The 18383-nt window shown below is 49.0% G+C and overlaps 1 protein-coding gene across 2 annotated transcripts in view; it reads right to left on the bottom strand.

The window, feature by feature from the left end:
• ATAD2 (ATPase family AAA domain containing 2) overlaps nucleotides 1-18383 on the bottom strand; it is a 198502-nt gene that overhangs the window by 70339 nt on the left and 109780 nt on the right. For both annotated transcript variants that reach the window (XM_069220705.1, XM_069220706.1), the window contains exons 21-22: nucleotides 911-1107; nucleotides 528-687 (exon numbers count right to left, since the gene is read on the bottom strand). In XM_069220705.1, coding sequence (XP_069076806.1) covers nucleotides 528-687; nucleotides 911-1107 — 357 coding nt within the window. The remainder of the gene's footprint in view (nucleotides 1-527; nucleotides 688-910; nucleotides 1108-18383) is intronic.

Consider the following 18383-nt stretch of genomic DNA (forward strand, 5'->3'; position numbering starts at 1 on the left):
GTCCAGATGTCCAGAATGTTTTTAGAGAAAAATGTCAGTGGCGGTGGCCCTGCCCTGCCTCTTCCTGGCAAGGACGGGCCCGCCCTTGGCCCGGAGTCACACACATATACACACACAAAAAATGATTTGGTAAAGTGATAAAAAGAAAAAGTGAGACACCAGAAGGGCTGCTTACAGGTGTACAGGCTTAATTCAGTGTCAAAGTGAACTGATTTTGAATAAATAAAAACTACTGGTGGGTTGGGGGGAGGGGGTTGGGGTGCGTGTGTGCATCTATCTATATAAATAAATAATTTAATTACATGTTTTTTAGTTTGTTCTGCAATACTAGTCTATAAAAGGTATTGTTTACGTACACCTAAGACAACTATGACTAATATTCTAACTATCCCAAACAGAGCTAAAGAATAAAAGTACTACTGAAATTTCTGTTGCAATCAAATAGACTAGACATCAATGTCAACTGATAAATACAAATAAATAGGTTGGCTAAATTAAATGGTTCTTGAGGAAAACTTAGGTTTTACCTGCTGGGTTCTTGTCAGGATTGTATTCCAATGCGTTGTTGCAGATCAGGTCGATATCCTTTAGGTAGTCTTTTACAGTGTTATACTTATGCAGGTCGATTTTGCTGATTACCGTGGAAAGGTCCATGGGCTGAGCAATCACCATTCCGTAATCTGGGACCTATATGTTAAACAAGGATACAAAACAAAAACCACAGATTACAAAGATTGTCAATCCTTATATTAAAAAAAAAAATGAATTTGCTAAACAAGACTTATTTTCTAGCAAACAATCTTTATGGACAGGTTGTCAATTTCATTGTAAATACAGTTTTCATATGCAAATTTAAACAAAGGCCCAGGTTTTCAACCGTGTGACATTTACTAGGAAGAAACACGCTTACCTCTTCTGGGTCAACAGGTTTGGTAAATGCTCTGAAACGTTTATCAATAGCAAGCCGCTGAGAAACATCTCTTAAGAACAGACGAAGTTCTCGCAATGTTCCCTCCTCTTCGGACTCTAATCTTTTGATCTCCTCTGCTGTCAAAGGCCGGGGAGCCGGCAGGGGCGCAACCGGTAAAACTTCAAGTGCCTGCAATACTATCGGGAACACATTGAAAAGTAACTAAATTAATAACACATTTTCTCATTGGCTAGATTATAGACTACTCAAGGATTGAATCGGTAAAGACATTGACAGCATGCTGAACACAATCCTTAGAGGGGAGTTCTTATTCAGTAACCTCAGGTGAAGATCTGGTATTCTGGTGGAATTAATGGAATCGGGAGACAAGGCTTCTGTAGCTTTATTAACTATTGGGTCCTTTGTAAATGCTGCTTTGTAAATTCCTAGAACAATTCTTGCAATAGCTAGGGTGCTCCTTTGGTCATCTTTCAGTAAGATGGCTCAAATTAAAGTGGTCATCCAGCTTTCACTTGTAAACCTCAGAACGATATTGAGTCATCCTCTCACCACGCCTATAATCCTAGTTCAGTATGAAAGTTGATATTGCAGTTCTCATGCCTGTCAGAGATCTCATACACAATGCAGGGTGGTACATGCAATAAAAGATGCTATTTTCTCAGAGCGTGTGTTGGTACTTGAGTCCTGATGCGTATACTGTGCTTTATAGTCAGACAGTAGTATTTCTATCTTTGGAAGACACCAAAAAAGGCAGGAAGTGGGGTCTCAGTTAAATGGTAAGTGTCCAACACTTTACATGTGCCAACTCATGGATCTGGCAGCAAACCTTCAACTCCTCCTCAAGGGCCAAGAATTTTTATAAACCTTATCAGATGTTGGAATTTACTTTGTGCACAAGAATCCAGATTTAAACGGCAAACACCAAGATTAAGGACTTTAATGGCTCCTAGTCCCAAAACACATTATTTTAAATCTCTTTCTGGTGACTAGGCTTTGGACAATTATGGTCCTCAGTATTTGTAGTCTATTTAAAATACTGCTTCACTCCTTGTTCTCTGCTGCTTCTCTTCTGCACTCCCTAATTTTGTATATTGCCTGTATTGGTGGTTCCTCTTTTTCAAGCCTAACCTCTAAACTCTAGAAGGCGTTCTTTACTTCAGAAAATCCTTTAAATATGCTCTGAGCTGAACGTGCTGTCACCACCCTCACACTCATTGAACCATGCACCTTCATGTGATATGTGGAACTTCCTTTGGCAATATATTTTTTTTTAAGATGCAGCGTGTTTCATTCTGGGACCGGTTGCTTTACTTTTATCACTGAAAATATGAGCAATTCAATGTGTTGACTGCCTAAAAGCCACAGCTAGTTGAAGATTTTACACACAATGGTTATGCTCAAATACTCAAATTAAAGAAGAGACTAAAACCTCTGTTGCAGACTTCAGACAGTGGTTCCCAAACTTATTCGACCTTAACCTATTGGCCGCTACTCCCCATTAAGTAACTTTTTTCTGGCGGACGGTGAGAATTTAAGCACGGCCTATGAAGTACTTTTTCTCACTGAAAACTTTTGGGATGAAGCCAATAAAAGTATTATAATCTTGGGGGGGGGGGGGGACGATTAATGAGGACACACATGAAAATCTGGTCTCCTGCACTAGGCAGGGTACAGGAACCAAGTTCCAGCTGAGGAAGCCAGAAAAAAAGGTGTTAGGGATCCGAGTGAGGGTGTATTGTTAGTAAGACTCCAGCTTCCTTCACACGATTTCCACAATTAAATTACATTTAGGTTTTCAAAATACTCCTTAGACGTCACTAAAGAACGCCTCGCTTTGCTCATCAAATTGCCCTGTTGCACAGCAAATTGGGCCACTAAAACAAAAAAAACTTTGTGTACCATATACCTCAACCAAGATGCCCTCTATTTGACAGCAGTGGGCCCTAGAAACTGAAATCCTTCAAAGTGTGTAACATTTCACAATTGACCACCTTGATGAGACTGGAAGAAAGAGAAAAAAGCTACACACTTCGGATAAGAGTGCTATGTAATTCTTGGTTGTAATTTAACATTCCTAAAACAGAGCATGCAAACAGGTTCTGCTCCTACTGTTAACAGACATGCCTTCTCTCATGTGTAATTAGGAGTTTGCCACAAGACAACCCAACCATACACAAACCATGACTTCGTGGAAAGGCACCAGGAAATTAATGTTGCCAAGCCACACTGCTAACGTGTTGCCACGGATGCTGCTATCTAATTTAATGGGACTCTTATCAACCTTGATAAGAAAGGCAGAATCAACAGTACAAGGTTCCAAAAAGGTGACCGCTACCCAGCATTCACAGACTCCACCAAAACTGCAGCTTGGATGGTTCAACCTGGAACATTCTTAATCAAAAAAAGTCGAGACATAGGCTGAAATTCCAGGATGGTGGGTGAGATAAGCAAATGCTAATAGTATTGGGCAGGTTTTTGTGTCACAAGCAAACAGTGGCTATATAACTGGTTATGCATGTGGATTGGCAACAAAAATTGACCTGCTGGACATTATAAGTGATGGGTATGCCAATGCCAAGGGAAGGTGTATTCCTGCAGGGTCCTCTGGCAGGTGGACAGAGTGGTCTTAGTGGTGCCAGAGAAGTTGGTCTTACTTATGCCTGAGGCCATGTAGATGAAATAGAGGAGGAGAGCAAAAAGAAGATGAAGGTGAAGGTGAAGATGGAGTGACTGGACACTTGCAGCAGCCGTCACAGCATCACCATCATGAGGTCCATGGTGGGACAGTCCACGTGGCAAAAATAAGACCAAAGGGGAGACCAAGATTGTGGGCTGTGAGGTGACCAAGTGGTGGAGCTGGCTGGAGGAGCCCGGAAAAATCTTTCACTTCCTAAAGCACTTCCTCTGCGATGGAGAGGAGCGTGAGGACAAGGCAGGTCCCGGGACTGGAATTGCTGGTTTAAGGGCATTAGCAGGTAAACACGTTTCACAAAGGCACATAAATCAATGGTTACATGTTTAAAAAAAAAAAAAAAAAAAAACACACCTCTGAGGGCATGTGCTCTGGAAAGTCAACAAATCAGATATTAGACCCTGTGGACTTGTAGACTTCCAAGTTAGTCTTAAACCTTAAAAGTTCAAACAATTCATACACTGGGGTGATTAGTCTCTATTTTTTCATCCCACCCTTTGGGCGTGTAACTAGGTCATGAATCCTTTGGAATCACCATGGTGTAGGAAGCTGGCCTGGTGTGTGGTGAGCACCTATGGTGTTATCACCTTATACCAGGTCAAGGTATGCTCTACAGGGAGTGCAGAATTATTAGGCAAATGAGTATTTTGACCACATCATCCTCTTTATGCATGTTGTCTTACTCCAAGCTGTATAGGCTCGAAAGCCTACTACCAATTAAGCATATTAGGTGATGTGCATCTCTGTAATGAGAAGGGGTGTGGTCTAATGACATCAACACCCTATATCAGGTGTGCATAATTATTAGGCAACTTCCTTTCCTTTGGCAAAATGGGTCAAAAGAAGGACTTGACAGGCTCAGAAAAGTCAAAAATAGTGAGATATCTTGCAGAGGGATGCAGCACTCTTAAAATTGCAAAGCTTCTGAAGCGTGATCATCGAACAATCAAGCGTTTCATTCAAAATAGTCAACAGGGTCGCAAGAAGCGTGTGGAAAAACCAAGGTGCAAAATAACTGCCCATGAACTGAGAAAAGTCAAGCGTGCAGCTGCCACGATGCCACTTGCCACCAGTTTGGCCATATTTCACAGCTGCAACATCACTGGAGTGCCCAAAAGCACAAGGTGTGCAATACTCAGAGACATGGCCAAGGTAAGAAAGGCTGAAAGACGACCACCAGTGAACAAGACACACAAGCTGAAACGTCAAGACTGGGCCAAGAAATATCTCAAGACTGATTTTTCTAAGGTTTTATGGACTGATGAAATGAGTGAGTCTTGATGGGCCAGATGGATGGGCCCGTGGCTGGATTGGTAAAGGGCAGAGAGCTCCAGTCCGACTCAGACGCCAGCAAGGTGGAGGTGGAGTACTGGTTTGGGCTGGTATCATCAAAGATGAGCTTGTGGGGCCTTTTCGGGTTGAGGATGGAGTCAAGCTCAACTCCCAGTCCTACTGCCAGTTACTGGAAGACACCTTCAAGCAGTGGTACAGGAAGAAGTCTGCATCCTTCAAGAAAAACATGGTTTTCATGCAGGACAATGCTCCATCACACGCGTCCAAGTACTCCACAGCGTGGCTGGCAAGAAAGGGTATAAAAGAAGGAAATCTAATGACATGGCCTCCTTGTTCACCTGATCTGAACCCCATTGAGAACCTGTGGTCCATCATCAAATGTGAGATTTACAAGGAGGGAAAACAGTACACCTCTCTGAACAGTGTCTGGGAGGCTGTGGTTGCTGCTGCACGCAATGTTGATGGTGAACAGATCAAAACACTGACAGAATCCATGGATGGCAGGCTTTTGAGTGTCCTTGCAAAGAAAGGTGGCTATATTGGTCACTGATTTGTTTTTGTTTTGTTTTTGAATGTCAGAAATGTATATTTGTGAATGTTGAGATGTTATATTGGTTTCACTGGTAATAATAAATAATTGAAATGGGTATATATTTTTTTTTTGTTAAGTTGCCTAATAATTATGCACAGTAATAGTCACCTGCACACACAGATATCCCCCTAACATAGCTAAAACTAAAAACAAACTAAAAACTACTTCCAAAAATATTCAGCTTTGATATTAATGAGTTTTTTGGGTTCATTGAGAACATGGTTGTTGTTCAATAATAAAATTAATCCTCAAAAATACAACTTGCCTAATAATTCTGCACTCCCTGTATTTGTGAAGTGTAGGCAGTGCCTAGGAAACTAGGGCTCTCTAGAGGTAGCTGTGGATGAGCAGCCAAGACTTATCTAGGAGACATGCAAAGCTTATGCAATACTACTATAGTCACACAGCACTATCACATGAACGAACCACAGTGTTACAAAAAAATAAAGGTACTTTATTATGGTAACACAAACACTAGAATAGTATTAGGCAGTCCCTCCCAAATACACGCAATTAAACACAATTAAATACACATTAGCAGTCAGGAAAGAGCATGAAAAGCTATAGGCATTGGCAAATGCAATAGAAAATAGTTTAAGCCCCAGGTGAGGGCAAAACCATATACCAAGAAAGTGGAATGCAAGAAACAGTCCCCCACCCAAGGATGTGGAATAGTTAGAGGGGAGCTGGCGGAACTAGGAACCCCAAGATGTGAGTACCAGAGTGACCCACAGCAACCAGGAGAGCAGAGGAACCTGGTTTTCCCCAAAACTAACAGGAGGACTTTGGAAAAGGATTGTGCAAGACCCAGACAAGACTAAGAACCCAAAGGTGGATTCCGGCAGAGGAGGACCTGCAAAGGAACGGAACCAAGTCCAGTTTGTGACGGAGTGTCTGGTGATGGCAGGAGCCACTACCCACTCTTCTGTGGAGGCAGGACCAGGTCGATGGTGGACAAAGAAGACCAGCTGTGCAGCTCAGTAGCCGAAGATGAGTCCCTGAAGTGGAGTCCCTGAAGTGATACAGACAGTGTCCCACGTCGGCTGTCAGGTTGCAGTGGGTCAGTGGTGCTGAAGAACCACCACCAAGCCTTGGCAAATGCAAGATATAAAAGGGGATGAGGACCAGCAAGGTCCAGGGGACTCGACCCAAGGAGGGGAGTCTAGGTGACCCTCAGCAGTCAGGAGAGTCACAAGAAGAGGAGGCAGCCCCCACAGGCAACCTACTGGCAAGCAGGCACAGCAGTTGCAGTGAGGCCCACTCAGCACACATCGCTGGAGCAGCAGAGAGTAGACTGTCCTTTCCAGGAAGAAGTGCTGGGGCTACAGGAAGCCTGAAGATCCCTTAGAGCCGTGGTTCCCAACCTGTGGGCCGGGGACCCCTGGGGGTCCGCGAAGCCTTCTCAGGGGGTCCGCGAGAGCCTAGAAAATTAAAAAATATTAACAAATATTTACAAATTAGGTCCCCAGCTTCCAGTAATGACTCAGGCGGGGGTCCCCGGATTCCCATGATGATTCAGTGGGGGTCCCTGGGCTCCATTAAATGTTAAAGTGGGTGTCCACAGAAATCAAAAGGTTGGGAACCACTGCCTTAGAGGAGCAAGCAAGCCATGTTAGCTGCAAGAGGCATGGTGCACAGGGGGACTGTTCTCCAAGGAGAGGCAAGGGCTTACCGTCTCATAATTTGGACAGCTGGCAGAGAGGACCAAGGAGACCACTCCAGACCACCACCTGTGATGCAGTATCCACACAGCTCCGAAGGAGAGAAAATCCACACAGCCTGTCATCATTGCAGTTAGCACCTACAGATGCAGGGGAGTGACTCCTGGACTCCAAGGGAGAGCCCTTCCTATTTCTTCGTGCAGGCTGGAGTCTCGTCGACCTCAGAGGATGCACAGCTGGGGAAATGTAGTTGCCAGAAGGAGCCAGAGAAACAAATGTTGCAAAGTGGAGTAATCGCTAAAGTTGCAAATTGTTGGTCCCTGAAGAGTCCATTTGCGGTTCCGGTGGCCAGAAGATGAAGTAAATTCTGCTGGAATCTTGGATGTCGAATCTGAGGACCCCACCCAGAGGGAGACCCTATATAGCCCAGGAAGGAGGATTGGTCACCTAACAGGATGACCACCTACTAGGAAGGGGCTGTGACATCACCTACCTGACCTGGCCACTTTGATGCTCCCAGGGGCCTCTGCCCACCTTGGATTCAAGATGGCAGAATCAAGTGGCCACCTGGAGGAGCTCTGGGCACCACCACCAGGGAGATGTACAGGTGAGTGGTGACGTCCCTTTTCTTTGTCCAGTTTGGCCCCAGAGCAGGGACTTGGGTTCTGACTTGGACTGGTGCAAACTGGTTTATGCAAGGAGGGCACCAAATGCCCTCCTTCAAAGCATACCTGTTGACTTGGGAGGGTTGCCCCGCCCAAGCCTTATCACACCTATTTCCAGAGAGAGGGTGTTACCTCCCTATTCCACAGGAAATCCTTTGTTCTGCCTCCCTCTGCCTGAGCTGGTAAAGCAGCAGGAGGAAAGAAACCGGTGTGTGGGGCTGCCTGGAAAACCCCACAAGACTGGTAGGAGCAATGCAGTGCATGGAAACATACTAGCATCAGTATTGGGGTATAATTCCGACCTGTTTTATACCTACCATGCCAAGGTTCGGAGTTACCATTATGTAGCTGGACACAGGTAGAGACATGTGGCCAGTACACAGCTCAAATGACTTCCCTGCACTTATGAAGTCCAGTGCAAGGGAGCTGGGGTTCGAAGGGGCACCTCTGCTCATACAGAGTTGTCCTCAGACACAGGGACCTGCACCCTGCCCTCTGGGCTAGGAGGGCCTACCAAAGGGGTGACTTACAGTGAACTTGTGCAGTGACCTATAGTGAAAGGGTGCATGCACCTTTTCACGCAGGCTGCAATGGCAGGCCTGCAGACACATTTTGCATGGGCTCCCATGGGAGGCACAATATATGCTACAGCCCATGGGGTACACTTGGTGCCCCAATCCCCTAGGTACCCAAATACTATATACTATGGACTTGTATGGGGGCACCAGTATGCCAACTGTGGTGTGAGCAAAGTCCTAGCCAAAAACAATTTTAGAGGGAGAGAGCACAATCACTGGGTTCCTGGTTAGCCGGATCCCAGTGAAAACAGTCAAAGCATACTGATAGCAGGCAAAAAGTGGAGGTAACCATGCCAAAAAGAGGGTACTTTCCTACATGTCATTATTCAAGGATGGTAAAAGTAACTGCATAGATGGATATCTGGTGCTTTAGGCAATAGAACTGGTGAAAACTTTTCACAAAATAGTTTCCTTGAAATTTTCAAAGTCAATGGCCTTCCCAAGTTATTGAACCCAACCTGGTAAACACCAATTACTACCTCAAATGCTATTTTGTGAGGATATCAGCGATCTAAGTGTACCTTTTACAGGGTTGGCCACACAGTACCCTAAAACAAACTGCCAAGTCTTCATTGGAGTTCATGGTTGGGAATGTGTCCCCTTCATCCCTGCTCTTTGAATGATTGCAGCAGGATCCTAGCGCCTGGATACCCTCATGGGTGATAAGCAGCGCTCTACAAATCATCATTGATCTTTCTCGTATCCTCTACTCTCTTAACTAATGGTAACCTGGCACATCTTAACCATCAGGTTTTTTTTTTTTATAATGACTCTCCAAGCCCTTATACTATTCCACCAAACCACTTCTACACCGATTTCCTCTTACAGGTGAGTTTCTTGTACGGTCTTTTTGTATGAGGTTCTACAAGTGTGTTTCTTTCTCTATAAGTCACATTAGAAGTAGTGCAAATCTTTTGCAGCATTTTTCAAGTAAGGGCAAGTTATTAAAGAAATGTCTTTTTATAAAAATTGGGCAAGGTTTTTCTTTGTTAATGTACTAAAAACTAACATTTACCACATTGCAGTTGAAGGATTGGGGATTCTCTATTTTACGTTTTCAGAAAAACCCTTTTAAGAAGTAAACCCTTTACATTCTCCCTCCAATGTCTGCATGATTGTGAGGCAGCTCAAATCAACCTCTGATATGTGCAAAAACATGAAATAAAAAATAAAAAAAAACTCAAGACAGTTTATAAAATAGTGCCCCAAAGACAGCAGATTGTAGAAAACTTACTGTAGAGAGAACTAAAACCCAATAACGAATGGAAGACTGGAACCTTGAAGTTTTAAGTTACAGTAAGGCAGCCACAACCCAAGTAAGAACCATTTCAGCAAAGCCTACTACCAAACTGCAAAGTTTCAAGAACAATGAAGAATGGCATGTAACAGTTGGGGGTTGGGCAGGCAGGAGGGGTTGGATGAACTGAGCAGGCGGGGGGTGGGGGGGGTAGGATGAACTGAGCAGGCAGGGGGTGAGGGGGGAGAGGATGAACTGAGCAGGCGGGGGGATGAACTGAGCAGGCGGGGGGGATGATGAACTGAGCAGGCGGGGGGGATGATGAACTGAGCAGGCGGGGGGGATGATGAACTGAGCAGGCGGGGGGGATGATGAACTGAGCAGGCGGGGGGGATGATGAACTGAGCAGGCGGGGGGGATGATGAACTGAGCAGGCGGGGGGGATGATGAACTGAGCAGGCGGGGGGGATGATGAACTGAGCAGGCGGGGGGGATGATGAACTGAGCAGGCGGGGGGGATGATGAACTGAGCAGGCGGGGGGGATGATGAACTGAGCAGGCGGGGGGGATGATGAACTGAGCAGGGGGGGGGGAGGATGAACTGAGCAGGGGGGGGGAGGATGAACTGAGCAGGGGGGGGGAGGATGAACTGAGCAGGGGGGGGGAGGATGAACTGAGCAGGGGGGGGGAGGATGAACTGAGCAGGCGGGGGGAGGATGAACTGAGCAGGCGGGGGGGAGGATGAACTGAGCAGGCGGGGGGGAGGATGAACTCAGCAGGCGGGGGGAGGATGAACTCAGCAGGCGGGGGGAGGATGAACTCAGCAGGCGGGGGGAGGATGAACTCAGCAGGCGGGGGGAGGATGAACTCAGCAGGCGGGGGGGAGGATGAACTCAGCAGGCGGGGGGGGAGGATGAACTCAGCAGGCGGGGGGGAGGATGAACTCAGCAGGCGGGGGGGAGGATGAACTCAGCAGGCGGGGGGGAGGATGAACTGAGCAGGGGGAGAGGATGAACTCAGCAGGCGGGGGAGAGGATGAACTCAGCAGGCGGGGGAGAGGATGAACTCAGCAGGCGGGGGAGAGGATGAACTCAGCAGGCGGGGGAGAGGATGAACTCAGCAGGCGGGGGAGAGGATGAACTCAGCAGGCGGGGGAGAGGATGAACTCAGCAGGCGGGGGAGAGGATGAACTCAGCAGGCGGGGGAGAGGATGAACTCAGCAGGCGGGGGAGAGGATGAACTCAGCAGGCGGGGGAGAGGATGAACTCAGCAGGCGGGGGAGAGGATGAACTCAGCAGGCGGGGGAGAGGATGAACTCAGCAGGCGGGGGAGAGGATGAACTCAGCAGGCGGGGGAGAGGATGAACTCAGCAGGCGGGGGAGAGGATGAACTCAGCAGGCGGGGGGGAGGATGAACTCAGCAGGCGGGGGGGAGGATGAACTCAGCAGGCGGGGGGGAGGATGAACTCAGCAGGCGGGGGGGAGGATGAACTCAGCAGGCGGGGGGGAGGATGAACTCAGCAGGCGGGGGGGAGGATGAACTCAGCAGGCGGGGGGGAGGATGAACTCAGCAGGCGGGGGGGAGGATGAACTCAGCAGGCGGGGGGGAGGATGAACTCAGCAGGCGGGGGGAGGATGAACTCAGCAGGCGGGGGGGAGGATGAACTGAGCAGGCGGGGGGAGGATGAACTGAGCAGGCGGGGGGAGGATGAACTGAGCAGGCGGGGGGAGGATGAACTGAGCAGGCGGGGGGAGGATGAACTGAGCAGGCGGGGGGAGGATGAACTGAGCAGGCGGGGGGAGGATGAACTGAGCAGGCGGGGGGAGGATGAACTGAGCAGGCGGGGGGAGGATGAACTGAGCAGGCGGGGGGAGGATGAACTGAGCAGGCGGGGGGAGGATGAACTGAGCAGGCGGGGGGGGAGGATGAACTGAGCAGGCGGGGGGGGAGGATGAACTGAGCAGGCGGGGGGGGAGGATGAACTGAGCAGGCGGGGGGGGAGGATGAACTGAGCAGGCGGGGGGGGAGGATGAACTGAGCAGGCGGGGGGGGAGGATGAACTGAGCAGGCGGGGGGGGAGGATGAACTGAGCAGGCGGGGGGGAGGATGAACTGAGCAGGCGGGGGGAGGATGAACTGAGCAGGCGGGGGGAGGATGAACTGAGCAGGCGGGGGGAGGATGAACTGAGCAGGCGGGGGGAGGATGAACTGAGCAGGCGGGGGGAGGATGAACTGAGCAGGCGGGGGGAGGATGAACTGAGCAGGCGGGGGGAGGATGAACTGAGCAGGCGGGGGGAGGATGAACTGAGCAGGCGGGGGGAGGATGAACTGAGCAGGCGGGGGGAGGATGAACTGAGCAGGCGGGGGGAGGATGAACTGAGCAGGCGGGGGGAGGATGAACTGAGCAGGCGGGGGGAGGATGAACTGAGCAGGCGGGGGGAGGATGAACTGAGCAGGCGGGGGGAGGATGAACTGAGCAGGCGGGGGGAGGATGAACTGAGCAGGCGGGGGGAGGATGAACTGAGCAGGCGGGGGGAGGATGAACTGAGCAGGCGGGGGGAGGATGAACTGAGCAGGCGGGGGGAGGATGAACTGAGCAGGCGGGGGGAGGATGAACTGAGCAGGCGGGGGGAGGATGAACTGAGCAGGCGGGGGGAGGATGAACTGAGCAGGCGGGGGGAGGATGAACTGAGCAGGCGGGGGGAGGATGAACTGAGCAGGCGGGGGGAGGATGAACTGAGCAGGCGGGGGGAGGATGAACTGAGCAGGCGGGGGGAGGATGAACTGAGCAGGCGGGGGGAGGATGAACTGAGCAGGCGGGGGGAGGATGAACTGAGCAGGCGGGGGAGGATGAACTGAGCAGGCGGGGGAGGATGAACTGAGCAGGCGGGGGAGGATGAACTGAGCAGGCGGGGGAGGATGAACTGAGCAGGCGGGAGGGAGGATGAACTGAGCAGGCGGGAGGGAGGATGAACTGAGCAGGCGGGAGGGAGGATGAACTGAGCAGGCGGGAGGGAGGATGAACTGAGCAGGCGGGAGGGAGGATGAACTGAGCAGGCGGGAGGGAGGATGAACTGAGCAGGCGAACTGAGCAGGCGGGAGGGAGGATGAACTGAGCAGGCGGGGAGGATGAACTGAGCAGGCGAACTGAGCAGGCGGGAGGGAGGATGAGCAGGCGGGAGGGAGGATGAGCAGGCGGGAGGGAGGATGAACTGAGCAGGCGGGGGGGAGGATGAACTGAGCAGGCGGGGGGAGGATGAACTGAGCAGGCGGAGGGGGAGGATGAACTGAGCAGGCGGAGGGGGAGGATGAACTGAGCAGGCGGAGGGGGAGGATGAACTGAGCAGGCGGAGGGGGAGGATGAACTGAGCAGGCGGAGGGGGAGGATGAACTGAGCAGGCGGAGGGGGAGGATGAACTGAGCAGGGGGAGGATGAACTGAGCAGGCGGAGGGGGAGGATGAACTGAGCAGGCGGAGGGGGAGGATGAACTGAGCAGGCGGAGGGGGAGGATGAACTGAGCAGGCGGAGGGGGAGGATGAACTGAGCAGGCGGAGGGGGAGGATGAACTGAGCAGGCGGAGGGGGAGGATGAACTGAGCAGGCGGAGGGGGAGGATGAACTGAGCAGGCGGAGGGGGAGGATGAACTGAGCAGGCGGAGGGGGAGGATGAACTGAGCAGGCGGGGGGAGGATGAACTGAGCAGGCGGAGGGGGAGGATGAACTGAGCAGGCGGAGGGGGAGGATGAACTGAGCAGGCGGAGGGGGAGGATGAACTGAGCAGGCAGAGGGTGGGTGGAGAGGGGGGAAGAGAATGGATGAACTGAGCAGGCTGGATGGAGTATCTCTATAGTGTAAAACCTAGCCTAAAGGTAGCAGAGTGCTGTACAGGGTCAAAGAAAAACACTTAATCAATGAGTGATACGCAAGGTAGTTCACTTGTGGATAATTAATGAATTGTGATAGCATTCTTTGGTTGGGGTTTGAATGCCACTCAGGACTCCAGTATCCGTATGAGAGTCAGATGTTCAACTGAGTAAAAGGCCCTTAAGAGGTCCAGCAATATCAGGAGGAAGGGATCTTCTTCATATGTGGTGTAGGAAGCTGGCTTATTTATATAGTGGACCCAAACAAGGTACACCGTGCAGAGTTTAAGCGGGCCCCAGAGGTATCACAGAGGCACAAATGGCATCCAAAATGCTCTTTCTGGGTAGTGTGTTCGAGCATTACTGACTCTCAAAAACGTGCAGTCAGAGGGTAGTGCTAAGCATGTAAGGCATACACTCATACAGTAAGGAACACAATCAAAGAAATCTGACACCAACTTATTAAAATTATCCTGTATTTTTATATAAATTTAGATAAACATGATCACTGTAGCCAGGCGAGTACTTAGTTATGGCTTTTTAGAGTCTACAAAAGTTGACAGCGCATTTTTCTGAGGCAGTAATGTAATCCTATGGAGAAAAAAAAACATACTGCATGCAGGTAGAGTACAACAACTTATGGAACCAATCTCCTGGACTTAGGGTCAGTATGGGGGCAAGGTCCAAGGCCACAACAGCAGGTCACCTCGGGCGGCATTGGGGCAGCTGGGTGCAGTTCACTGTCAGGTACCCCCTGTAAGTCTATTGGGATCGGCCTAGTAACAAAGTTGCTGCAGGCATGGACTGGAAGGTCAGTCCTGTGGAACCCACAGGGGAACTCAAACCTTGAAGTACTCTGGCATGTGGGGGCACTGTCAGTCCACTCCTCCTCGGGCTGTGGGTTGCATGTGCAGTGCTATCTTCTGATCCGGTACTGAAGTTCCTTGTAGTTACAGGGGAGCCCGCAGAAACAGTCTGTATACATGCGCTGCGGGCTCCAATCCGACCAAAACAACAAGTGGGCTCCGGTCTCAAGAGGCTGGGAGATGTGAGGGACACCCTTGGTCCTCTCCTCTTTGGTCCAATGGGGCCGGGTGCAGAGGTGTCGGGTGTTTGTCTCCTGGTCACTTGTGGTTGCAGGGGTCTGCAAAAACAGCCTTCAGAAGCAGTCGGGAAGTCCACAGTGGGTACATTCAAGGTGGGCTTTGCCTCTGGAGGGCCTGGGGTCTATGCTGACACACTGGCCCACTTCACCACGGGTTAGGCAGTTCATATGCAGTGGGGATGCCGGGTTTTTGGCAGGCCTGGTCCTCAGTTCCTTCTTGGGTGCCTACAGATGCAGAGGAGCAGCTTCTGTACTCCAAGATAGTTGTTCTAGGCAATTTCTGTGGAGCACTGGCAGCTCACAAGCATGCACATGAGACTGAGGATTGTTAATATCAGAGAGAAAACACTATGGGGTTTACCTGTCATACAATGTCATTTCCCCTGTGGCTTCTGTGGTGTATGTGTGCAAACCACACAATCCACTCAGATTGATATAGGAAGTGAAACCCTGGAAACAAAACACAACATACTAATTGCAACAGTGAGGAATTTATAACAAAGACGACGATGAAGACAAAGAAGGAGGAGAAGGAGAAGATGTCGACGCAGGCGTCATTGAACACAAGAGCACTTTTAAGTGTAAAAGGCAGGCCACTAAATCGACAAGCCACTTTCTAGAGACGGGTCATCTAGTCGATTTGCGCTGGAATGATGAGCTTCCCTGGTCGTCTATCCTTTAGTGACAACCTCAGGCAACTAACAAATATGAGCCAAGTCTGGGGTATGGGGGCTTATCAGCTTGTCTTGTTCTGTACCTAAAGTCTGAGTTGATCTCGGCACAAGAATACATGTCTCATTTTCACATTCAGTACAGTGGCCACTATATAGTGTGTGGTTTGCTGTAGCTATTGATGAATATCTAACCTGAGGGCTCACCTCAAGATTAGATTAGATTCTGGTGGCACGTTGCCCTGTGTTTTTGGTCTTAAATGGCAGAAGGACATATAGTGTCTACACTAATTCAATGTCACTTTACCCTAGACTTTACGTTGAGTTTTGTGCTTGTAAAAAGTTATGTCTTACCAAATTGCATTATTCATGCAACAATCCTTGTGGCGCATTGTTTTTCTAGTGTATAGTGTAGCACTGTGATTTGAATGATAATTGGTGACCCATGGACATTTTGACTACATTTCCCAGTGGCGTCTTATCACGCGACTGGATTGGGTTGTTTCCCCGGCTGCTCCACGTAAGGGAGACAGTAGCACATCTGCAGAGTCTTGATAAGGGGCTTCCCACATTGTGCTGGTCACCCTCAGTCCTGGTGATATTAACGCCTATGTGAAACGGTGGAATAAAGCGAGTGCGCCCGTTTTGGTTGTAAATGGGAGGACAAAAGGAGGTTATGACTGGACAAATGCCAGGTTTTCGTCCCTAGATTGCCTACGAGTAGAGCGCGTTTGGCTTTAGTGACAGGATTGTGATTAGGCCCGCTGCCACATTAGAGTGCAGATGACTCCGCTCTCTTGGAGAACAGGTTATTACCCTATCCCTGGTAACCTGATAAGAAGCTGGGTGAAACCATGCAGCTTCTGCAATTTTTGTAGGCGCACAGCTTGTTGGTTCTGCTGATAATTAGTGCAGCAATGTCTTCTGGTGTCGCTAATTTGCTTTTTATACAATTATACAGCGAGACCAAACTTGGCCCATGTGCCGTGGGTGTGCGCGGGGAGCCATCATGAGACGCCACACGGTGGTCCATCGCAGTTATGCCAGCACATGGCAGTTTGGTATTGGCAGAGACCGTAACTAGTTTCTAGGTCGTGCTTGGCTATGTTTTGTGTTTCTGTGAAGTGTAAGGAAAGCACAATAAGATAAGCAGTTCTAGGGAGTGTACATATGGATTTTAAATTAGGGCTTCATACACAGTGTGACTTGTGAGTTGAAATCTCCGTTTCTGCATATACGTTTGTATAAACTGGGGATTAGCTCCGTCAAACCTATAATATCGTAGCTCCGTTGGAGGGATGGGGCTCATTGCAAGTTGTACAAAACAAAGTTTTTACTTGACAGCACCACATATTTTGCATAGTCTTTTCTTTTTGATTTTTCTCACTAGGCTCTCCTTATGAATGCTTTGTACGGTTGACTGTACCCTGAGCTCTACATCAGGGCCTGAGTTGAGGCCCAGCGCTGGCAGGTAAGCTGTAAAAGTCATGTTTCCCTACCTGTTGGGTGATGGTGGCACACTAAGCAATCTCCTGTTTTGGATTAACTTTGGTGTAGAGCAGCAGGTTGGACTTTGATGTCATTTTCTTGGCCACGACATTCAGCAGTAGGTCTTTGCATTATGACTCTAGGTTATTGTATTCGATAATTGGTCTTTGTTGATTTTGTATTCAAAATATGAATATTATTTTTTCAAACTATCACTATGAAGTTTCATAAGGTACACAGGATGGTTCAGTATAATTTAAACATCACATTTTTCACAACTGAGCACTCATAAAAGAGCAGAAGTTTAATCTGATTAGGTACTGAAGAATGCCGCAGCACCTCTGTTGAGGGCTAAAGGCAGAAACATGATGACCTTTTTTCTGAGGGCACGAGTAGACCGGTCTAATTTTCGTGTACAGTCCTGCTTTTTAATCCTGACACAGGGACGCACTAATAATTTTTTTGCGTACCCTGTAGTCCGTTTTAGTTTCACCATTTTCGTTTTCTTTATACTCTGCTGCCCTCACCACCCTGTGCTCATTATTGTATATGGTCTATACCTCCCAAAACATCCAGAGCTCCTCCCTTGCGGTGAGGGGGTTTGTAGCCCACACCATGGCTAGGTGCAACTGTGTGAGGAGATTCCCAATTATGAAGCATGCCACCTGTGGTGGGTGAGGAAATTCAACCTTTAAAAAGGATGACTCCTTTTACAGTTCTACCTCATTCCTTTTTCCCCGCTTGTCCTGGTTTCCAGTTCGCTTTTTCATAATAGATCTAGGAGTTTTGTAGTGATTTGATGTGATTGATTGGAGAGTTAACTTCTACAAGTCTACGGGATGCAGCAGGCAGGCCGGGAGGGTGGGTGTCAAGTTAGTTGTGCTCCTCAGTTCTCTGGTTCAGCAGGCTTCTTGTCCACTCCTTGTGTGTCCAGCAAAGTTCGGAGGATCTGGTATCAGGGAGGGGTCACCTTAATACATAATAATTAGGGGGCTTTAGGGGGAGTGAAGTGTAGCAGCCAATGGGCTACCTACCCCTGGGGTCACTACACCTTCCAGATGACCACTTCCTGTGGGGTGTGGGCATCACCCTGTCCAGAGTTCCTAAATTCTACCACACACAAGATGGCAGAATTTCTTAAGTCGCGTCCACTTCAGGTTGGTCACCCTAGGGGTGTTCCCAATCTGGTAAATTGACACGCCTCCCGCGCAGCCAATATTCCCACCTGTCCAGATGTCAGATGGGCCCTGGGGCAGAGGGGTTGGCATCTTCCTCAGAGGAAGGCCAGATCTCCATACTAAAAGGTGGTGGTGGTGGGCTTCTTTGAAGCTCCCGGCCTTGGAATGCAGATCACCCTGTGTGGAGGGGTGTTCCACAACCCAGCCTGGACAGGCTTTGTTTCTGACCTCCGGAAAGCGAAGGCTCCCATCCTGGGGATCAGATTCTCGTCTGTTGAGGGCAGACTGGTCAGTGAGTTCACCAGAAACGCTTGGTTTTCAGGGGGTACCTCCAAGATGCCCTCTGGGTGCATGTATTAATAAAGCCATCACAGGAATTGGTGGAGGTTTATTAATACAAGATGTCTGATGCCAAACATCCCTAGTTTGA

Source organism: Pleurodeles waltl, chromosome 2_2 (assembly GCF_031143425.1).
Source record: "Pleurodeles waltl isolate 20211129_DDA chromosome 2_2, aPleWal1.hap1.20221129, whole genome shotgun sequence".
NCBI classification, from domain to species: Eukaryota; Metazoa; Chordata; class Amphibia; order Caudata; family Salamandridae; genus Pleurodeles; species Pleurodeles waltl.